General features: G+C 40.9%; 1 protein-coding gene across 2 annotated transcripts in view; it reads right to left on the reverse strand.

Moving 5' to 3' along the window:
* LOC140199042 (KAT8 regulatory NSL complex subunit 1-like) overlaps window positions 1-21,094 on the reverse strand; it is a 170,708-nt gene that overhangs the window by 41,391 nt on the left and 108,223 nt on the right. For both annotated transcript variants that reach the window (XM_072260478.1, XM_072260475.1), the window contains exon 2: window positions 6,736-6,877. In XM_072260478.1, coding sequence (XP_072116579.1) covers window positions 6,736-6,877 — 142 coding nt within the window. The remainder of the gene's footprint in view (window positions 1-6,735; window positions 6,878-21,094) is intronic.

A 21,094-nucleotide genomic window follows, 5' to 3' on the forward strand; every position in this document is an offset into this window, starting at 1 on the left:
AGCGGTGACTATTATCACGTCCATTTAGGACAGCGCCAACCACATCATCAAGAATAATCAGCATCCTTTTTGCTGTTACTGCTTTGTATCTTCTATCTAGCACTAGGGATAAAAAAAAATAGTCAGCCTAATTATGCCCCATGGAAAGGGAAGGGGGACATTATGGTCACGAGATGATGCCAAACGTCATCGGGAAGCAGCAAGGACAGGGAGAGGACAAGAATCGGATGAGGCCAGGGCTGCACAACTCCAGGATCAAAGAGTCAGGACAAAAAAAGATGAGAGAAGAAGAGACAGAGGAGGAGAAGCATGCACATCTCCAGGATCAGAGGCAAACAAACAGAAGAGATGGGAAATGAAAGGGCTGCACGTCTCCAGAATGACAAAAACAAGCACAGAAGGAGGAGAGAGGAAGAGACAAAGAGGCTGAGAAATACACACCTCCAGAATCAGAGAAAAAGAACAAACAGCAGAAGAGATGAAGAGACGGGGGATGAAAGGACTGCACGTCTCCAGAAAGACAACGAGAGGCACAAGCGTGACAGTGAAACCAGAAATGATGCCATCAAAAGTGTCCTTCGTTAAAAGAGGAGGAGCGATATTTGCTTTGCTACGCGTCATTCTCCTTTAATAAACTGAGGTTTTCTACACAGTTTCCAAAGCAAAGCAATACCAATAGCATTCTGGAAAATTTAATGTTCATTCTGGTCACATCAGACTGCACTACCCTTCTCTCAAAGGGTGCCCCAACAGGTCACCCTGTTTTCTAGTAATCATTAAAAAAAGAACTGAAATGGCTGGCTATGTTGAAACATTAGTCATGTTTGAACCCTCAACTGCGGTAACTGGCTCATGTATACTGAGCTAATTGAACAGTATTTTGAAGCAAATGAAATAGCCAATGAGAAATGAGTACCAATTTTGTCAAGTGTATTGGGTTTAAAGGCAGATAATTTGCTTCAAAGTTTAACTGCTCTAACCAAACCAGCTGAAACGAGCTTTGCTGATATAGTAAAAGTAATGCAGGAACATCTAGAACTGAATCCATTGTTGATTGCAAAATACTTCAGGTGTCATAAGTGGAACCAAAAGGAAGAGGAGTCAATCTCAGCATACGTGGCTAAATTGAAGAAGTCTGAGTATTGGCAGCTTGGTAACGAGCACCAAGAGATCACACAAACATGAGGAAATCTGCAGATGCTGGAATTTCAAGCAACACACATAAAAGTTGCTGGTGAACTCAGCAGGTCAGGCAGCATCTCTAGGAAGAGGTACAGTCAACGTTTTGGGCCGAGACCCTTCGTCAGGACTAACTGAAAGAAAACCTAGTAAGAGATTTGAAAGTGGGAGGGGGAGGGACAGATCCTAAATGATAGGAGAAGACAGGAGGGGGAGTGATGGAGCCAAGAGCTGGACAGTTGATTGGCAAAAGGGATATGAGAGGATCATGGGACAGGAGGCCTAGGGAGAAAGAAAGAAGGGGAAGAGGGAAGCCCAGAGGATGGGCAAGGTGTATAGTGAGAGGGACAGAAGGAGAAAAAGAGGAGAGAGAAAAAGAATGTGTGTATATAAATAAATAAATAACGGATGGGGTACAAGGGGGAGGTGAGGCATTAACGGAAGTTTGAGAAGTTAATGTTCATGCCATCAGGTTGGAGGCTACCCAGACAGAATATAAGGTGTTGTTCCTCCAACCTGAGTGTGGCTTCATCTTGACAGTAAAGGAGGCCGTGGATAGACGTATCAGAATGGGAATGGGACGTGGAATTAAAATGTGTGGCCACTGGGAGATCCTGCTTTCTCTGGCAGACAGAGCGTAGGTGTTCAGCGAAACGATCTCCCAGTCTGCATCGGGTCTCACCAGTATATAGAAGGCCGCAACGGGAGCACTGGACGCAGTATATCGCTCCAGCTGACTCACAGGTGAAGTGTCACCTCACCTGGAAGGACAATCAGGGGGCCCTGAAAGGTATTGAGGGAGGAAGTGTAAGGGCATGTGTAGCACTTGTACCGCTTACAAGGATAAGTGCCAGGAGGGAGATCGGTGGGGAGGGATGGGGGGGGAACGAATAGACAAGGGAGTCGTGTAGGGAGCGATCCCTGTGGAAAGCAGAGAGAGAGGGTGAGACACCGAGAGATCATTTTTTTTTTATATAAAGAACCTTACAAGAAAGCATCAAAAGTGGCTCCTAACTGAAACACATCTCATATTTAAAACAGCAGTTGAAATTGCTGTTTCAATGGAAACAGAGGGACGCATTGAATTGCAGTCGGGAATGAAAGTGTGTGTGAACAAATCTGCAGCAACTAGACGGAGGCCTGCTTGGCTGAACAAATTGCATTACCGTTGTTGCAGGGGCTCACATACAGCTGACCAACGCAGGTTTAAAGGCGAATCTAGCAGAAAATACAAAAAAGTAGGACACATACAAAGAGCATGTTGGACAGACAAAAATAAATAGACTGCCCAGGGAAAAGTAAAATATAAAAAGTCAAGTTGCAGTTTCAAAAAGAGCACTAATCTGCATGCCGTTACTGGAAAATCTGATAATGATGAATGTGGCACAGGAAAGGGCAGCCTTGAGATTAACATACAATGTGAAAACTAACAGGAGACAAGCACTACGGCTTACAGCAAAAATTAACAGCAAATGAATTAAAATGGAATTGGACACTGACTCAGCTATTATGGTCATTCCACAAGACAAGTTTGAACAGTATTTCAAAAATACTAAACTAAAGCCTTAGGGCTAGATATCTAACAAAGAACATATACTGAGGAAAAGATAACTTTGGGAGTGACATTCGTAATAATGAATTACAGCAACCAACAAGCCACGTTGGGCTTGTATGTGGGAAAAACAGGAGGATCAGTATTATGGGGCCCTGATTGGCTGAAACAATTACAACTTGATTGGATATCCATTGACAATTTGCATGCCACATCCCCTACAATAGAGTCAACTAAAGGTAAATTAAGGTACTGGATGATGCCACAACCGTCTCCATGCTGTACACCATGCACTGTTCCCTAAAGGGCAAACAGATGTGTGTCAACCGCTGCACTTCCGGTTAGAAAGCATATTGGACCGAAGGAGGACCATGGTGTGCTCAGAGGAATCATGAAACTCGTGAAAGCAATGATCCGACCACAACAGTTTTTGTGAGCAACATATCTGAGAAAGCTTCTGATATGTTAATCAGGCAGTTGTTTGTGAAATGTGGCTTGGTTTTAAGCTGGAAGAGTTCAAAGCTTCAGAAAAGTTGCATGCGTTCAGCTTTTGTGAGTATAAATAAACACAATCTACTCTGCGTGCATTAAGGTTATTGCATGAATTTCAAGTGGGAGACAAAGAGCTGCTTGCAAAAATAGATGCAAAGACCAAGCCTTGCAGGATGAATGCAAGGCCAAAAAGGAAACAATTGAGAAATGAAAACAGAGAATGCTATAGATGAAGAAACCAAGGGAGATCAGATAGAAAGGGAGCAATGGAAGGATTACTAAGAATACACCAGTGAACTAAGTGGACCTTCTCAAGATCAAGATGCACAAACTCAAAGAAAAGGGAGAAGAAAGATAAAGAACGTGAGCTGGAAAGAGAAAGGTGTGAAAGAAAAGGAATGAGAGAAAAAGAAAGGGAACAAAGTAAACCCAGAGAGAGAAAAACTGAGAAAATGAGAAGAAAGGTTTCCAGAGCTGTTAGAACCACTTCCTGTGGTCTCAGAGTCAACTCCAACAACCATCAGAGAAGGCCCAGGGATTGAGATTGTATTCACAGCCACAAGTCTCACCTGCCAAGCACAGTGACCTCCCTCATCAGAAAATGCATTATCCCATGGGTATAAGGCATCTTTTACAGTAATTAAATCTTTAGGCATGAATGGGACAATTTAAAATTTACTATGCTGTGGAAGTCTATATAATAGTTGTATCATATTGTCTATTATGTATGTGAGCTGAGATGCATTCTACATTGAGTTGGAGTCTATAGCTAAGCAGGGATGGTGTGTATTTAATATTTAAGTAACATTTGAGTAATCTTGTAAATATATTGTTTCATAAAGCATTCTTTGTTTATATAATTCATTATGGTTATATGTAAAAATAAGTGAATTGCATATGTGATGATGGTGATAGGTACGCACCTCATTTAAAGTAAAAAAAAGTGCAAGACCCATCTCCCAACTCTTGGTTTCCTTTCAATTAGTTTAACGTTTTGAAGTTAGAAAACATAACATCATTAAATGTTCCTCATATGACAAGTTTTTCATTCCTGGAATCATTTTCATTAACCTGCTTTGAACCCTCTCCAATGTCAGCATATCCTTTCTTAAATAGGGACCAAAATTTACTCACAATACTTCAAATGAGGCCTCACCAGTGCCTTATAAAGCCTCATTACATCCTTATTTTTATATTCTAGTCCCCTCAAAACAAATGCTAACATTGCATTTATGTTTCTCATCACCGACTCAACCCGCAAGTTAACCTTTAGGGAATCCTGCACGGGGACTCCCAAGTCCCACTGCACCTCAGATTTTTGAATTTTCTCTCCATTTAGAAAATAGTATACGCTTCTATTTCTTCTACTAAAGTGCATGACCGTATACTTCCCAACAGTGTATTCCACCTGCCACTTCTTTGCCCATTCTTCTAGTCTGTCCAAGACCTTCTGCAGCTTCCCCTTTTTTCTCAGCACTACCTGCCCCTCCACCCATCTTGGTATTGTCCATAAGCTTGGCCACAAAGCCATCAATTCTGCCATCCAAATCACTGACATGCAAGGTAAAAAGAAACCATCCCAACACCGACCCATATGGGACACTTGTCACCAGCAGCAAATAAGAAAAAGGCTCTCTTTATTTCCACTGTTTGTCTTCTGCCAGTCAGCTAATGCTTTAGAGGTTTAGTCATGAGGCAAAACTCCAGAGCAAACAGGACCCAAGGCATTCCTGTAGGACAAGGCCTTTTCTTTGTATTAAAGCTATAAACAATAATTTCAGCTCTGGTGTGAAAAGTCGGACAGGAGAAAATGAAACAAGCGAGTGCTGTGACAACATGCCAAGATCCAAGTGACAGAAGTAGCAGCTAGGCATATGCTGCATGTTTTTCTCCTATCAAATCCCCATGTCCACAATAAGAACACACTAGGCACAGAAGTCTATCATAGTCTTCGTGGAATTCTTAAAACTCCAATTCCCTTCAAAACATTATTTTGTAATAAAGTTAAATCACATTACCTCTGCAGTAGTTGAAAAATTCTAGGCCATTATTTAGGTAATCATGTAAGCATTATGCATATCTAAATCCTTTTTTTAATTAGAAAGCTAAAGAGTTAATATGAAAAGACAAACACATTTGTCGACAGGGTACTAAACAGAGATGAGAAGATACTTTGTCACACAGAAAGTGGTTCTTGCTTGGAATGCATCATCAGGAATAAAAATTGAGGGAGATTCAACAATATATTCAAAAGGTAGCTGGCTAAATACATGAAAATTGACAAAAATAGTAACTTAAGGTTTACAGACTTATTGGCCAGTTTGAAAGGATCATGTAAACAGAGATTAAATGTAACTGCAACATTATACAATATACATCAAGCACAAACAAATTTAGTTATGGGAAATTATTTAAATATGGAAAAATCTTGGTATCATGGGTACTAAGGCTGAATGATTGCTCTTGAAACAAAAATATTTTAATTCTAACAGACTAAATTATTACAAGGCTCTTTTTTAAAGCAATTTTGTCAAAATTAAGGTCATAATATATCAAGGCAGCTATACACACCTTGATCAAGATGGTATATTTAAGAATGCCTTAACAGAGGAAAAAGTCACTGTGAAAAGGAATTTATAAACAGAATTCTAATGTTACAGACCTTCACAACGGCAAATAAGTTCAATTCCAAAACAGCAGAACTAGAGAAGGAACACATTCAATAATAAAGCATGACTATGACTAATAAGTTGGAGGAATGATATAGGACTAGGCCAAGGAAATATTTGAGAATACAGTCAAGAAGAAGTAAAACCAAAAGTTAGTGAAGGTCAGCAATTTAATGAATGTTATGTAAGCAGAAATAAGTGATTTTTAAATTTTGTTTTACATTGGGAGGCATTTGATAAGGCAGTTCTGAAACTTAAAACTTCAGTTTGAAAAGATGTTATTCTACAAGTACCAAAGATTTAATATCAAGCCAAATTGCATTAACGTAGAAAACTGAGATGGGGATTAAAATCATTGGAGAAATTCGCCCTAATGTTTGTAATTCATTCCAGTTATCTCCACTTTAGCAATCAAAATGCAAACTTGGCACTGAAAAAGGCTAAGATCATTTTGATACCCGAGGAAGTTACTATGATGCAATAACTGAAAACACTTCACAGCATATGGCTTTCTTTTTATAGTTCTGAACTTTCATTTGTTACTCAATCTGAATACTTTCTCTGGTAGACACAAAATTCACTAAGTTGAATGTAATTGGAGGTGTTCAATATTTAAAGTAATGTAATAATGTATTACTATCCCTCCCGTGCAAAAATATTAGTGTCATCAAAAAACAAAATAAACGTCCCAGTTGGAAAACGTTGCTAAAATAACAACACATCCCCTTGATCTACAACATTTCTAAATTTTGAATTAATAGTGCATGATGTGTAAATAGATGACATTGTCCTACACTTAAGCAGAAAAACACCTTCTGGCCCCGTGTCAATCTCTGCACTTACCTTGTTTGCACGGATCTGTCTGTATATGTCTGTCTGCTGCCGTATTCGGTATTCTAGGTCGGACACCTGAGCTTGCAACCATGTCCAGCGGTTGACAATTGCTGCCCTTTCCACAGCCCATTTCCACTCCAAGCGACGGTGTCTGTGAACAAATACTAATATGAGGATTTCTGGAGAATGAATCGATTGCCTATTTTAACCTCTGTTTAAAATAGATTAAAAATATATATTTATTATAAAGGCCCACTGCAGCAAGATATTGAACTGCATTATCCAGGTACTATAAAAAAAATTGCTTGTGTCACCTCAATTAGCTCAAATCTTATTAATTGCAGTTTGGAAGATTCATTCATCTACTCCAATAATGGAACTGACTGCAGTTCCCATACCTGAGACACGCATACGCTGGGAGATTCTGCATACTTTTAAACAATTAATGTATGAGGAACAAGGAAATAATGCACATTTGCACAGGGAACTAGAACTATGCAAATAGATATCTAGTTTTACATCATTTCCCAAATAAAGCAACAAACTTAAATAATTTCAGCTTTTCAAGTGAAAGGAAAAGATTGTACGAACTGTCCAAGTCCAGTTCACTGATTTGATTCACTGGATAGCTTATCAAGTGGCAATTCTGCATTTACATGGTCCAAACAACATGAAGTACAATCTCACCCTACTCTCTCACATTCCAGTGGCAAAGCCTTTGGGTTTAATAAATAACAGAACAAAAAAGGAACGGATGTCAGACACCTAACCTTTCAAGATTCCCCTGGAAAATGGCTGATAGGCCCCACTTCTAAATTCCTCCTTTCTGCCCATTACACAAAGCCCTCAATTCTTCATTATTTGAATCATTAATTAATCTACCTCCTCATAAATACCTCCAATGATCTAATCGTCACAATCTTAAGTGGTAGGGAATTGCAGAAACTCCCCACCCTAGAATTGTACAGCATGGAAATAGGTCCCACAGCTTACTGTGCCTATGTCAACCAGCATGTCTCGCAATACTAATTTCACTTGCTTGCATTAAGTCGATAATCTCTCCATGCCTTGGTCATCCAAGTACCCATCAAGGTGCCTTGTAAACCTTATTATTGTTCCTGCCTTCACTATCTCCTCTGGCAGCACATTACAAATACCAGATACGGTGTGAAAAATTTACCCCTCAGATCCCCTTTAAAACTCTTCATTCTCATTTTAAATCTGTGCCCTCTCACTTTAGACAACCCTACCACTGGCTATCTACCCAAGCTAGGCTTTTCATAACTTTTTAGATATCTATCATGTCAGCTCTCAGCATTCTTTACTCTGGGGCAAAAGAACCTTGCCTATCCAACCTGTACTTACAAATCATGCCTTCTGAGCCAAGCAGCTCTCCCTCTCTAGCTTCATCACATCCTTCCATAGAGAGGCGAGCAGAACTGCACACAATACTTCAAGTGCAGCCCGTTTTGTACCACTGTAACATGAATAGTTATAGTCATACAGTATGGAAATAAGCCCTTCAAAATACTGCTCCACACCAACGAAAATTCCTATCAAGTTAATCCAATTTGCCCACATTTGGCCAATATCCCTCTAAACCTGGGGTTACCAAGCTTTTTTATGCCATGATCCCCTACCATTCACCAAGGAGTCTGTGGACCCCACATTTGGAACCCCTGCTCTATACTTTTTCTATCCATGTACTTGTTTGAGTGCCTTTTAAATGTTGTTAATGCACCTGCCTTAACCACTTCCTCTGTAAACTCATTCCATATGCTGACTACCCTCAGGATTTAAAAAGTTGCCCCTCAGTTTCTTATTAAATCTACGCCCTTTCACCTTAAACTTATGCCCTCTATTACTTGATTCTCCAACCCTGGGAAAAAGACATTGCATGTTAACCCTATCTATGCCAATCACAATTTTATAAACCTTCTACAAAATCACCTTCATTCCACGATGCTCCATTAAAACAAGTCCAAACCTGCTCAACCTTTCTCCGTAACAGAATCCTGGCAACATCTCATAAATCTCCTTCATACTCTTTCCAGTGTAATTCCCAATGCTATGTAATATTTAATGCTTCAGCTGATGAAAGCAAGCATACCATATGGCTTTCAAAGCCATCATGTCTACCTTTTCTCCAGTTTAAAGAAAAATAATGTACTTTTTACCCCAGGGCCTTTCTGTTTTAACACTCCCCAGGGTTCTGCATTCACTGTACTTGTCCTTGTCTGGTCTACCTTCTCAAAATGCAACTCTTTGCACTGACCCAAGCTAAATTCCACCTGGCTGTTTTCTCAGCTGGTCTGTATCCTGTTGTACCATTTGACAACTTTCTTCACTGTTCACTATACCACGAATTTCAGGGTCATTTGCAAATTTACCAGAGAGAAGACATTACTCTAAGCTTTAATTTAAAATGACCACTTCCTTCTCTCAAAACTATGTCCTCTCAACAGCTAATAAATCAACATCTAACTATCATACCCCTAAGCAAATAAAGTTGCTCACTGGGTTACTCTGACAGGAAACATTTTACCAATTGAGGACAACGGTAGCAAAAACCACCACTGATAAATTCATATTCAGATAGTAGCATCTGGAAATATAGCACTATTCTTTATCACTGAAGTAGAACTTGGAAGTTGCTAACCAACACTGATGGAGGACCAGCATCAGAAAAACCGCAGTGATTCAGGGAGGTGGCTCTTCACATTGAGTTTGTTGCCATATGCTGAACTTGCCATCAAAACTCATATCCCATAAACAAATAAAAAAATTCCATCATGTCTTTCAAAAGGCCTAATAGCTGTATAAATTCACTGATCCAAATTTTGAAACCTGAATATTTTGTTTCCCAAGGAAAACGCTCAAAAATTAAATACCGGGGAATGCAATAAGCCAAGTAAAATGAAAGCTTAAGTGTACAATTTCATAACTCTTAAATCATAACACGAGACAAAAAAAGTTACAACTATCAACAATACCCATTAACATAAACAAACCACAAAGCATGCAATTAAACTGTACAGACCATAGAGTACCAGTCCTATACTCTATCAACCCTCAGCACGATTAAATCTTTTAAAGTAGTGAGTCATGAAAAATTGACCACCTTTTTCCAGAGAGAAAACTCAACTGTACTTCCCAAAGATAGTGAGTGAGGCACAATGACACAAATAAGGCCAACAGTTATACTGACATACAGTCATTACAGATCAGAAGTAATGTCTCCTCCTCGCTGACAATCAACACAGGCTCAACAATGCACTGCTCTACCCCTTCTAAACTGATGACTGCGTGGCTAGGCACAACACCATCTATAAATTCACCACTGACATAACTGTTGTTGGCAGAATCTCAGATGGTGACAAGGAGGTGAATAGGAGTGAAATGGATAGGATGGTTAAGCAATATTACACACAACATCAGTAAGAGCAAGGATTGATTATGAAAGAGGAAATTGGGAAGACACACACCAATCATCAAGGGGTCAGGAGTGGAAAGGGTGAACAGTTTCAAGTTCCAAGGATTCAATATCTCAGATGATCTATCCTGGACCCAACATAGTGATACAGTCACAAAGATGGCATAGAAGCAGCTATACTTTATTAGGAATTCAGGAGATTTGGTATGTCATCAAAGACTCCAGCAAATTTCTACAGATATACGGTGAAAAGCATTCTGACTGGTTACATAACGACCTGGTATTGAGGCTCCAATGCACAGGATCAAAAAAAAAACTGCCAAGGTTTGTTGACTTAGCTAGCTCTTGGGCACTAGCCTCCCACCATTGAGCACATCTTCAAAAGGTGGTGCCTCAGGAAGACAATATCAATCATTAAGAACCCTCAACATCCAGACCTGCCCTATGTTCATTACTACCATCAGGGAGGAGATACAAGAGCCTGAAAACACACACTCAATGTTTTTTAGGAACAGTTTTTCTCCCTCCGCCATCAATTTCTGCATGATCCATGAATACTGTCACAATTTTGCTCTCATTTGCACCATTTTTTTTATATATTTCTTACTGTCAATAAATTTCATGATATATGCCACTGATAATAAACCAGATTCTGATGTAAACAGCAGCAGAGACTTGCTTCAAATATCTGAAGTGGCTGATTTGATTGATTTTATTCCCCATCATCTGAATTCATTTGTAGAATATTACTAGGATTTTGAATTTTAAGATTAGACATCAAACATACAACAAAACTCCAGTAATACATGATCTGATTACTTCAAGATCCCTATGGTTCAGCATCTGGCTTACCAGGTCACGGTTCCCATGCTATCCCCAAGACTCATCAGGGTACTAATCCCTGTGCTCACCTGATATTCATTGTGTCCAATTCAACATACTCCTCTAGAACTCACAAGTGACCCAGTTCATGTGCAATTTTAACCTTACTCAGTTGACTGGAAAATTTATTATAAAACTATGTACTGTACATGTTTAAAAAAATCACAAGTGTGCTGCTTTATTAATACGAATTACATCCAATAATTCCAAAAAAATTTGCCAGTTGGCACGAAAACTTTGAGCATGCAAGGTATTTGGAGTTTCGCTGTCTACAACAATGTCAGTGCATTCTATATTCTACAATGCATGAATAATCCTATCAAAAACTAAAACAACAGTTAAGATAAGTAACATTGTGCCATGCAGCAGAAAAATCCAATTCCATATTGAGTTAACAGTGAAGTGAAAGTGTGCATCATTTTGTTTAACAAATGAAAATGCCAAGTAAAAGGGCAAAAGAAAAAAAAAAATCTGCCAGACTTAAATGATAAAACTACAACATTAAACCGTATTGGTCCACAGATATCATAGAGATATTTACTCCCACCCTGTCTCCTATAAAGACCAATCCATTCACCCAGTTCCTTTTTGTCTGTCATTTTTGTTTCAATGACCAGACTTTCCTCTGAAATGTCTTCCTCCTTCCTGAACCACAGCTGCCCTTCTAACACCGTGGGTGGATTGCATCTCATGTATTTCACAACTATGCACTTAACTCCTCTTCTCCCAGTGAGAGGTCCTTTGCTTCTCATCTTTGAACACATTCAAGGAATAAACAATTGCTGCCAGATCCAACACGTTCTACCAAATCTTCCTTTTTGGACATTCCCAAACCACTCCCTTTATGACTCCAGCTTTTAATTGCTTTCTTTCTCCAATCGCAACTCCTTTCATAAAAACGTAGAAAACTTGCAGCACAATACAGGCCCTTTGGCCCACAAAGCTATGCCAATAATGTCCTTAGTTGAGAACTACCTAGGCTTACCCACACCCCTCTATTTTTCTAAGCTCCATGCACCTATCCAGGAGTTTCTAAAAAGACCCCATCGCTTCCGCCTCCACCACCACCAGCAGCCCATTCCACGCACTAACCACTCTCTGCGTAAAAACACTTACCCCTGACATCTCCTCTGTAGCTACTTCAAGCACCTTAAAACTATGCCCTCTCGTGCTAGCCATTACAGTATATTCCCATGCAATTCCAAAAGAAGATGCCACATCAGCTTATTTATCTCTTTCTTCCCACCATTTACGGTCCCACAAATTTTTCCAGATGAAGTTACAATTCACTTGCATTTCTTTCTATTCAGTGTATTCTCAGTATTGTCCGTAGTAAGCTGGAGAAACCAAAATTTAGATGAAGTAGCTCCTTTGCAGAGCACCTATGCTCAGTACGAAGAAGGGAGCATGAGCTTTGTATTGCCTATCATTTTAATCTTCCATCCCAATTTGCGACAAAATAAACTGCTAAAATCAGGGAAACACAAGCAATACCTCATTTTGACCAGACATGCTGCAGCAATCTGGATTCAATATCACATTCTTCAAATCAGTATACTCTCATTCAATGCCTGTAACAGTATTAGCAGTTCTGTTGCAGTCATCCATCTTGCTGAATTATTCCCTTTCCATTAATACAGCCTGATCTACTGGATGCATCACATAGTCCAGCTACCATCAAATCACAGAAACATAAAAAACCTACAGCACAATACAGGTCCTTCGGCCCATAATGTTGTGCTGAACATGTACTTATTTAGAAATTACCTAAGGTTACCCACAGCCCTCCATTTTTCTAAGCTCCATGTACCTATCCAGGAGTCTCTTAAAAGAGCCTATCGTATCTGCTGCCACCACTGTTGCCGGCAGCCCATTCCACACACTCACCACTCTGCGTAAAAAAACTTACCCGACATCTCCTCTATACCTACTTCCAAGCACCTTAAAATTGTGCCCTCTGTGTTAAGATCCTTAACTTCCAGCTGAGTGGACATCCCTAAAAACTTATCCTGAGCGATGCTGTTCTCAGTTTAGCATAGATATTCACTTTATCCTATCTATCTCTCCTGTCAGCTTCTCTGCAACTCACAATCTTATTTTAAAAATCTCCCCCCCAAGAGTCTACTGCCAAAAATAATACATTTCTTTTTCTATAGATGTTGCCTAACCTGCTGAATACTTAAAAAGAATTTTCTGTTTCCATTACCAGATTTCCAACAGTTTTTTTTTATCATTTTCATTTTGATCAACAAGATACAGAGCAGGAATATTATATGAATAAAGCAGTATAAAGTCTGCTTTATACTACATTAAAGCCTGCACTAAAAATTAAGACAATTTGTTGTCAATAATGAACTTGAATAAAACATTGATTAATACAACCAATGTTGCATTGATACAGCAGGACATTTTATCACTAGAAATGGACTTTGCACCAGATAAAGGACATCTCTAGAACTGCAACAAAAAAATACTTACTTTGAGTGGATTTCTAAGGAAGCTTAGAATTCTTAGAGAATAAAAGTTAGTTCTGAACATGGGTTGTCAAAAGCGTCTCTGAAATTGTAAACATACAGCTACTGAAATTATCTAAATTGTTAATTTGCTTTAATACGAAAATAATCTTTGTTAGAGTGATTTTTGGGTTTAAGTCATCTACATTTAGCAAATGGCTTTGGCTACCAGTCTTCTGTTCCTCAATAAAATATTGAGGATTCGGTTTGGGACAATGCATTGCTAAAAGCTGTGGATCCTACTCCAGACGCTGCTGGCATCTGTGGGATGGATGCGAATCAGAAGGTATGAAGTTTATATGTAGCTTCAAAAGAAAGCATTGTTTATACTTTGTAAATATGGAATTGTCCTTTGTGTCTTAGCAAATAAATATCGACCCCCATGTTGGGCCTGCAGACCTTTCCACCGAAAGCCTCTCCATATGATGCCTGCTGTACCTTGTTTTGTCGAATAAAGAAGCTGCTTTGTATCTACCAGTAATTCTCTCCAGCAATTCATTCACATCACAACATTTGGTGTCAGAAGTGGGATACCCTCGTGACCCATTGTGTGGCCAGTGATTTTCAGTCTAAGTGGTGAGTATTTTCTAAAATAGCACTCACGCTTGGATCTGTTCAGGTCGGTGGTACACGGGAACATGAGGTATCACAAATGCAGAGAGCTATACTGGTAGATATAAAAGTAGTGTGTGTGCGTGTATGTGTTTATGTAAAAAAAGGAAACGTGTTAATTGGGTGAGACGAAGCCACCAGTTGCAAAGGGTGCTTACCGTAAACACGGCTCGGGACGCCAGAGTGGGGGCATGTATACTCATTCGGGGAGCTGCATTTTAGTATATACATTTTGCAAGTGTGATGCAAAGGAATACCGCAGGCATCATGAGTTCAGGTGCTCAAAAGTGGCAGATTGCGGAGTACATACTCTGCGGTTTTAAGTATGTGCTGTTTAACTGGTATTTTGCGTAGTGTGGGAATTAATGTGGAGGTATTTCAGGGAGAGGTTTTACCCAGATATATCTGTCAGGATGGCACCTATTGAGATCAAGAAACGTCAGGCTGAGCACCCTGATGATCCAAGCCAGCCCTTGACAATGATTCCAACTATTCTTAAGCCCTTCGCCCCCGGGAAGAAACAGAGCATTTTGTCAGAGTTGCCCTCACTTAAAGTCGCATGTGGTAACTCAGAATTCTGGCGTAAGCTTGAAAAAATGGTTGAAATTCACCAGATGCACCCTAAAGATATACATGTGCCCGAGGAATATGTGGGACAGGATGGCCCAAGGGGCGCGGAATGGTACCTGGGCAACTACCGGGAAAGCCAGCAATGAAGAAAGATATTGCTTTTTTAAAGGGGAAGTGAAGCAGCGATGGGGGTGGGGGGGGGGGAGAGACGAGAGTAACTGGGTAGTGATTCAAAAAGCTAATGAGACAGCTATGGATTATGCAGAACATAAATAGAGTGTATGAAGAGTCTTCCAGGTTGGATAATCCAGGGAGGGATGACCAAGTCTTCCTAAAAATGCTTAAGGAAGGTCTGAGCTCAGCCCACCAGGAAGTTTTAGATTTAGGCATAACAGTGGGGTCGAACTACTCTTCGATAGTTTCGTGGGCCAGTGAGGTAGACCAAAGAAAGTACAAGAGAGATCACAATGTGGCTATAGTGGATGCAGCAGCTGTGATGTCCCAGACAGTTCGTTTTGTTTGCCGGCGACCACGGCTCGAAGCAAGAAACTGCTGAAATAGACGTGGGAGGGTCAAGGAGTTGATATGCTACAGGTGCGTCCTATTGGGACATGGTTGGAGGCAATGTCCAAAAAAAAAAGAGGAAAGAAAAACAGGTGAACATCACAGCAGACACACAATCTCCCACCCCACCGGTGCCCAGTCTGAACAATCTGGCTGCCGATCAGATTATAGAGCTAGTAAATATGGCTCCTAGGACAGGAAAACGATGTGGCGGCAAGCCCCACTGCCAGCGCTGGTGACCCACGGATGTACACAACAGCATTGTTGGGGGGGGCGGGCAATGCAGTATGTTAGTGGACACAGGGGCATCGGTATCAATAGCAGACCTACCCTTGCCAATAACCAGACAGGCCATTTTTATTAGGGGTGTAGGAGGAAAAAGTGAAAAGCAGAAAGAAGCAAGTCGCAAATACTCGAAATTGGGGGAGTGCAGCTTCCAGTGTATTTCTGGGTATTTCCAAATAATGAGGGCACCGTCCTTGGAATTGATATCCTAAGGGAAGCAGGGGCCATAATCGATTTGGGAAAGGGAGAAATAACATGGACAGTCAGGGGCAGCGAACGGGTACAACCAACAGAATACACAACCTGACTAGCATAGTCGCAGCTGCCCCAATCACCAAGATTGTGGTGGAACCAGCAGTTCCCAGTTGTGTGGGCTAGACACAAGCAATATTGTAGTGAAGTAAACATAAACACAATTAAAATAAATGGGGACCTACATAAACTCCATAAGCAGTAGCCTATAAAATCTGACACACTGACAGCTGTCCAGGGTATAGTGAAGGAACAAAAACATCAGGGGATACTCAGAGAGACTGCAGCCACTGCTAACTCGCCTATATAGCCAATTAAGCCCAGTGGATCATATCCATTAACAACAGGCTATACCGCCCTTAAGACCATGCTGAGACTGCATCCCACAGTGGTGGGCCCTACAACAATCCTGAATGGCTTGTCTCCAGAACATAAAGTTTTTCCAGTCCTTCCGAGGGCAGACATTACTGCAAATAAGGCAGCAGAGGAACAAGAGGCAATTGAAATTGCAAGTGCGCAGGAAGAAACAACAGAAACCAGTTTAGTAAAATTATATGAAGAGGTGGAGGCAGAAGAAAAGGAGAGGTGGCGGAGAAAGGGAGCAAAGGAAGGACTAGGTGGGAGCTGGGCACACAGGGGTGAAAAGAGTTGCAGTGGCCCACCATGTATTAGGCAGATTAGATTATGAAGACACACAGTCCTCTTTTATTGTCACTTAGTAATGCATGCATTAAGAAATGATACAATATTTCCTCCAGTGTTATATCACAAAACACAGGACAGACCAAGACTGAAAAAACTAACAAAACCACATAATTATAACATATAGTTAGTTACAACAGTGCAACAATACCACAACTTGATGAAGAACAGTCCATGAGCACAGTAAAAAGTTCGAAGTCCCTCAAATGTCCCACATCTCATGCAGACGGGAGAAGGAAGAAAAACTCCCCCTGCCTGACCACAATCCAACTCTGAGTCATCCAAAAACTTCGAGCCTCTGATCAGCCCTCCGGCACCGAGTACTGAGCGCCATCTCTATCCGAACAATTCAACCTCAATCTCGGTCGCCAACAGCAGGCAAAGCCTTCCCTCCGGAAGATTCCCGATCACACAGTAACAACAGCAGCGAACTGGTGTTTCAGAAATTGCTCCAGGTGTTCCTCTGTGCTTTCACGTCTGTCTCCATCAAATCAGAATTGTCCACGGCCCCTATTTAATGGATACAATATCACTTTTCACTGGAGGGCTATGCATGTGCAGCGCGCTGCTCTCCCTCCTCTCGCCCAGAACATACTACTGTAATTATATCATGGGGTAATTACGATTTGCAGGGACCCTGGGGCTTATAGGGATAGAACAACGCAGTATGTGAAAGACCTTTATAATCAACTTAAAGTGTTGAAGGATCTAGTGAAACAACAGCAGTGAATCGCAGATCAGAGACAGCCAGAGGGAAAGATAGCCCTTCCACAGCCCGGCAACCAGGTCATGGTGAGGGTGCTGCTGGAAAGGCCAGGGTTTGCCCCTAGGTGGATAGGACCACAGATGGTACTCTTAACCAATGATACTTGTGACTGCGTACAGACTCAGCGAGGCAGCCAGTGGAAACACTGGACTTGGCTTAAAGCATATGACTCACCTTCTTGTTGCTCCCGCAGTCAGAGCGGGGGATCAAGTGTACCCAATACCATGTAATTACAGAGAACCTAAGAGAGAAACACCAGCCGGCCATACCAGACCTGACCATAGCTGATGATAACATACCTGGAGGAAACGCAAAACAAGAGCGTGGCAGAAGACACAGAGAGCGGGACAGAAAATGCTAAAATGTGATGATGATGGTACTCTGTAATGAAGGCTGGTTGCTGAAGGTAGATGATTAGTTTAATAGCATAGAATAGGAAAGATATTGAAAAATAGATGGGGAGGGATTCTGAAGTTAAAGCAGTCACCCCCAGTCTGAATGAGGAACTGGGGCCTTTTCAGCAGTTGGCCCAGTGATTGACTGGTCAGTTCGGAAGGGGGTGCCACCGGGGAAAGATCCTTGTAGATACTTACAAAGAGACCACCCCAACCCCTTCCTGTACATCGATGAGAGGGCCTGTGGGTGCTCCTGGAAGGAGAGTTTCAGTGACCAGAGAATGAAGGGGTCAAGACAAGGAATGTGATTACGCTGCAATCAGCCTGCAGAGAAAGAGCCAACAGGCACACAAAAGCAGCAGCATTTCTAAAGACTTGTTCAAATTTCTGGAACAACCTCTCTGCTTAATATTTGGTAGGTAGTGATTAGGGAATGCTAGGGTAGATATCAAGGCACACAAAATTGGGGGGAATTTCAAGGCAGGGCATTTTTGCTGCCCTATTAGAGTAGATCCTCCTAGATTGTACTTTCCTGGAACAAATTTATTTTTGTCCAGGAGGGCCAAGAGGAGGGACTGTTACAGTGATTTTTGGGTTTAGGTAATTTACATTTAGCAAATGGCTTTGGCTACCAGTCTTCTGTTCCTTGATAATGTAGTGGATTCAGTTTGGGACAATGCAGTGCTAAAAGCTATGGATCCCAGTCCAGACGCTGCTGGCATCTGTGGGATGGATGCGAATCAGAAGGTGTGAAGTTTGTATGAAGCTTCAAAAGAAAGCATTGTCTATACTTCGTAAACATGGAATTGTCCTTTGTGTTTAGCAAATAAATATCGAGCCCCATGTTGAGCCTGCAGACCTTTCCACCGAAAGTGTTTCCATATAATGCCTGCTGTACCTTGTTTAGTTGAAGAAAGAAACTGCTTTGTATCTACCATTAATTCTCTCATGTTGTTCATTCATGCAACAATATTGAATCATTTTTATAGTGGAGTTTCCTTACAACAAAAATTTAGGTATTCAAAATCATCGAAGCAATCAATACACAATCAAAATGGCATCACAGCTCTGAAACAGAGCCACAAATGGACTTGGAATAAAATTCCATAGTGTCAAAATATATTTCATTATTGTCTAAGAGTTTCAAAATAGATGATCCATGGAGACAATGAAAGCTGCTAACACAAAAAAATAGGCACACCAGAGAAGATAACACTTGCCCCCATATTTACTGAATGCAAGTTGCTCTGGCAATGCCATGTTTAACCTATCCAATGACGCACACTAGAGAAAAAAGTTATTTTACAAAATCAGGCAGATATCAAATTTAGTCCCATAAGGATTCAACAATAACTATAACAAAGTGCATACATTATTACTGCAGAAAAAGTTATTACATCTTTAATAAACAAATAATCTAATGATAACCATATTCTGGCAGTCCTATGAAGAGAAACAGAATTCCTTCTGGATTCCAATTAAGGCTGAAATCACAAACTTTTGACAGGGAAATGTAGATAAATATACGAAATGATGTCTTAGCTGAGAGGTGATGGGTAAAAGCGACAAAAGGCTAATGATAATGGAATGTGATAGCAGAGGAAGACACAGCATAGAATAAAGGGAGAGAAGTGCTCCCAGCTTCTGACGTTATTCCCATTCTCTGCGCCTCCAGCTGCCTATCAACCACCTCACCTGAATCTACTATCACCAACCAACTCTAACTCCACCCCCTTAACTACATCTTTTTATACTGGCCCCTTTCTTTCAGTCCAGTTGACGGGTCTCGGCACAGCACATTTCTTCTGTAGATCTGCCGAGTTCCTCCAGCTTTTAGTGTGCTGCTCCAGCATCTGCAATCACTTGAGTCACAGATTTAAACTTGTGATATGGGCAGAACAAAGCAGCAATAGGTTTGATTCTGTGATCCTTCACTCCAGAACCTGGGCCTTAGCACTCAGATCTGCAGCTGGATCTTCAACTTCCTCACAGACAGGACCCAGGCTGTAAAAATAGGGGATGAGCCCTCCTCTACAATCACTCTGAGCACCGGTGCCCCACAAGGCTGTGTACTCAGCCCCCTGCTGTACTCACTGTACACCCACAATTGTGCAGCCAAGTTTCCATCAAACTCAATATATAGGTTTCCTGATAACACAACAATTGTAGGCCGTATCTTGGGTTATGATGAGTTTGAGTACAGAGAGGAAATTAAGAACCTGGTGGCATGGTGCGAAGATAATAACCTATCCCTCAACATCAGCAAGACGAAGGAATTGGTTGTTGACTTCAGAAGGAGAAGTGGACCACACGACCCAATTTACATCGGTGGTGTGCAAGTGGAACAGGTCAAAAGCTTTAAGTTCCTCGGGGTCAATATCACAAATGATCTGACTTGGTCCAACCAAGCAGAATCCACTGCCAAGAAGGTCCACCAATGCCTTTACTTTCTGAGAAAACTAAAGAAATTTGGCCTGTCGCCTAAAACCCTCACTAATTTTTATAGGTGCACCATAGAAAGCATTCTTCTAGGGTGCATCATAACCTGGTATGGAAGTTCCTGTCCAAGACCAGAAGAAGCTGCAGAAAATCGGGAACACGGCGCAGCACATCACACAAACCAATCTTCCACCCTTGGACTCACTTTACACCACACGCTGTCACAGCAGTGCTGCCAGGATAATCAAGGACACGACCCACCCAGCCAACACACTTTTCGTCCCTCTTCCCTCTGGGAGAAGGCTCAGGAGCTTGAAGACTCATACGGCCAGATTTGGGAACAGCTTCTTTCCAACTGTGATAAGACTGCTGAACGGATCCTGACCCAGATATGGGCTGTACCCTCCAAATATCCGGATCTGCCTCTCAGCTTTTTTGCACTACCTTACTTTCCATTTTTCTATTTATGATTTATAATTTAAATTTTTAATATTTACTATCGATTTGTAATCTAGGGAGCAGGAAGCACAAAATCAAATATCGCTGTGATGATCGTACGTTCTAGTATCAATTGTTTGGCGACAATAAAGTATAAAGTATTCAGGGATATATGAAAAAAAACTAGTCAATGCTGTTACTTCATTTCTCTGTGGTATTTATGGGGGTTATTCAAAACCGGAACACAGAGTTCAGGGCCAACATGTTCTTGTGTGAGCTAAAAAAGCCAAGGACAGCAAAACCAAGAAAATATGGATGTCAAGGGACACCAAAGGTTTGTAAAGATAACCACTCATTCAAAGTCAGCAAAACAAAAAGCTAATTATCAACTATAGGAGGAAGAAGCCAGAGAGCTGGAGGTCTATGAGTCAATCCTCATTAGAAGACAGGAGGTACAGATAGAAACAAGACATTTTAGTCATTTCCTGGAAAACAGCAAGTTTTTTTTAGCCAAAAA

Source organism: Mobula birostris, chromosome 1 (assembly GCF_030028105.1).
Source record: "Mobula birostris isolate sMobBir1 chromosome 1, sMobBir1.hap1, whole genome shotgun sequence".
NCBI lineage: Eukaryota > Metazoa > Chordata > Chondrichthyes > Myliobatiformes > Myliobatidae > Mobula > Mobula birostris.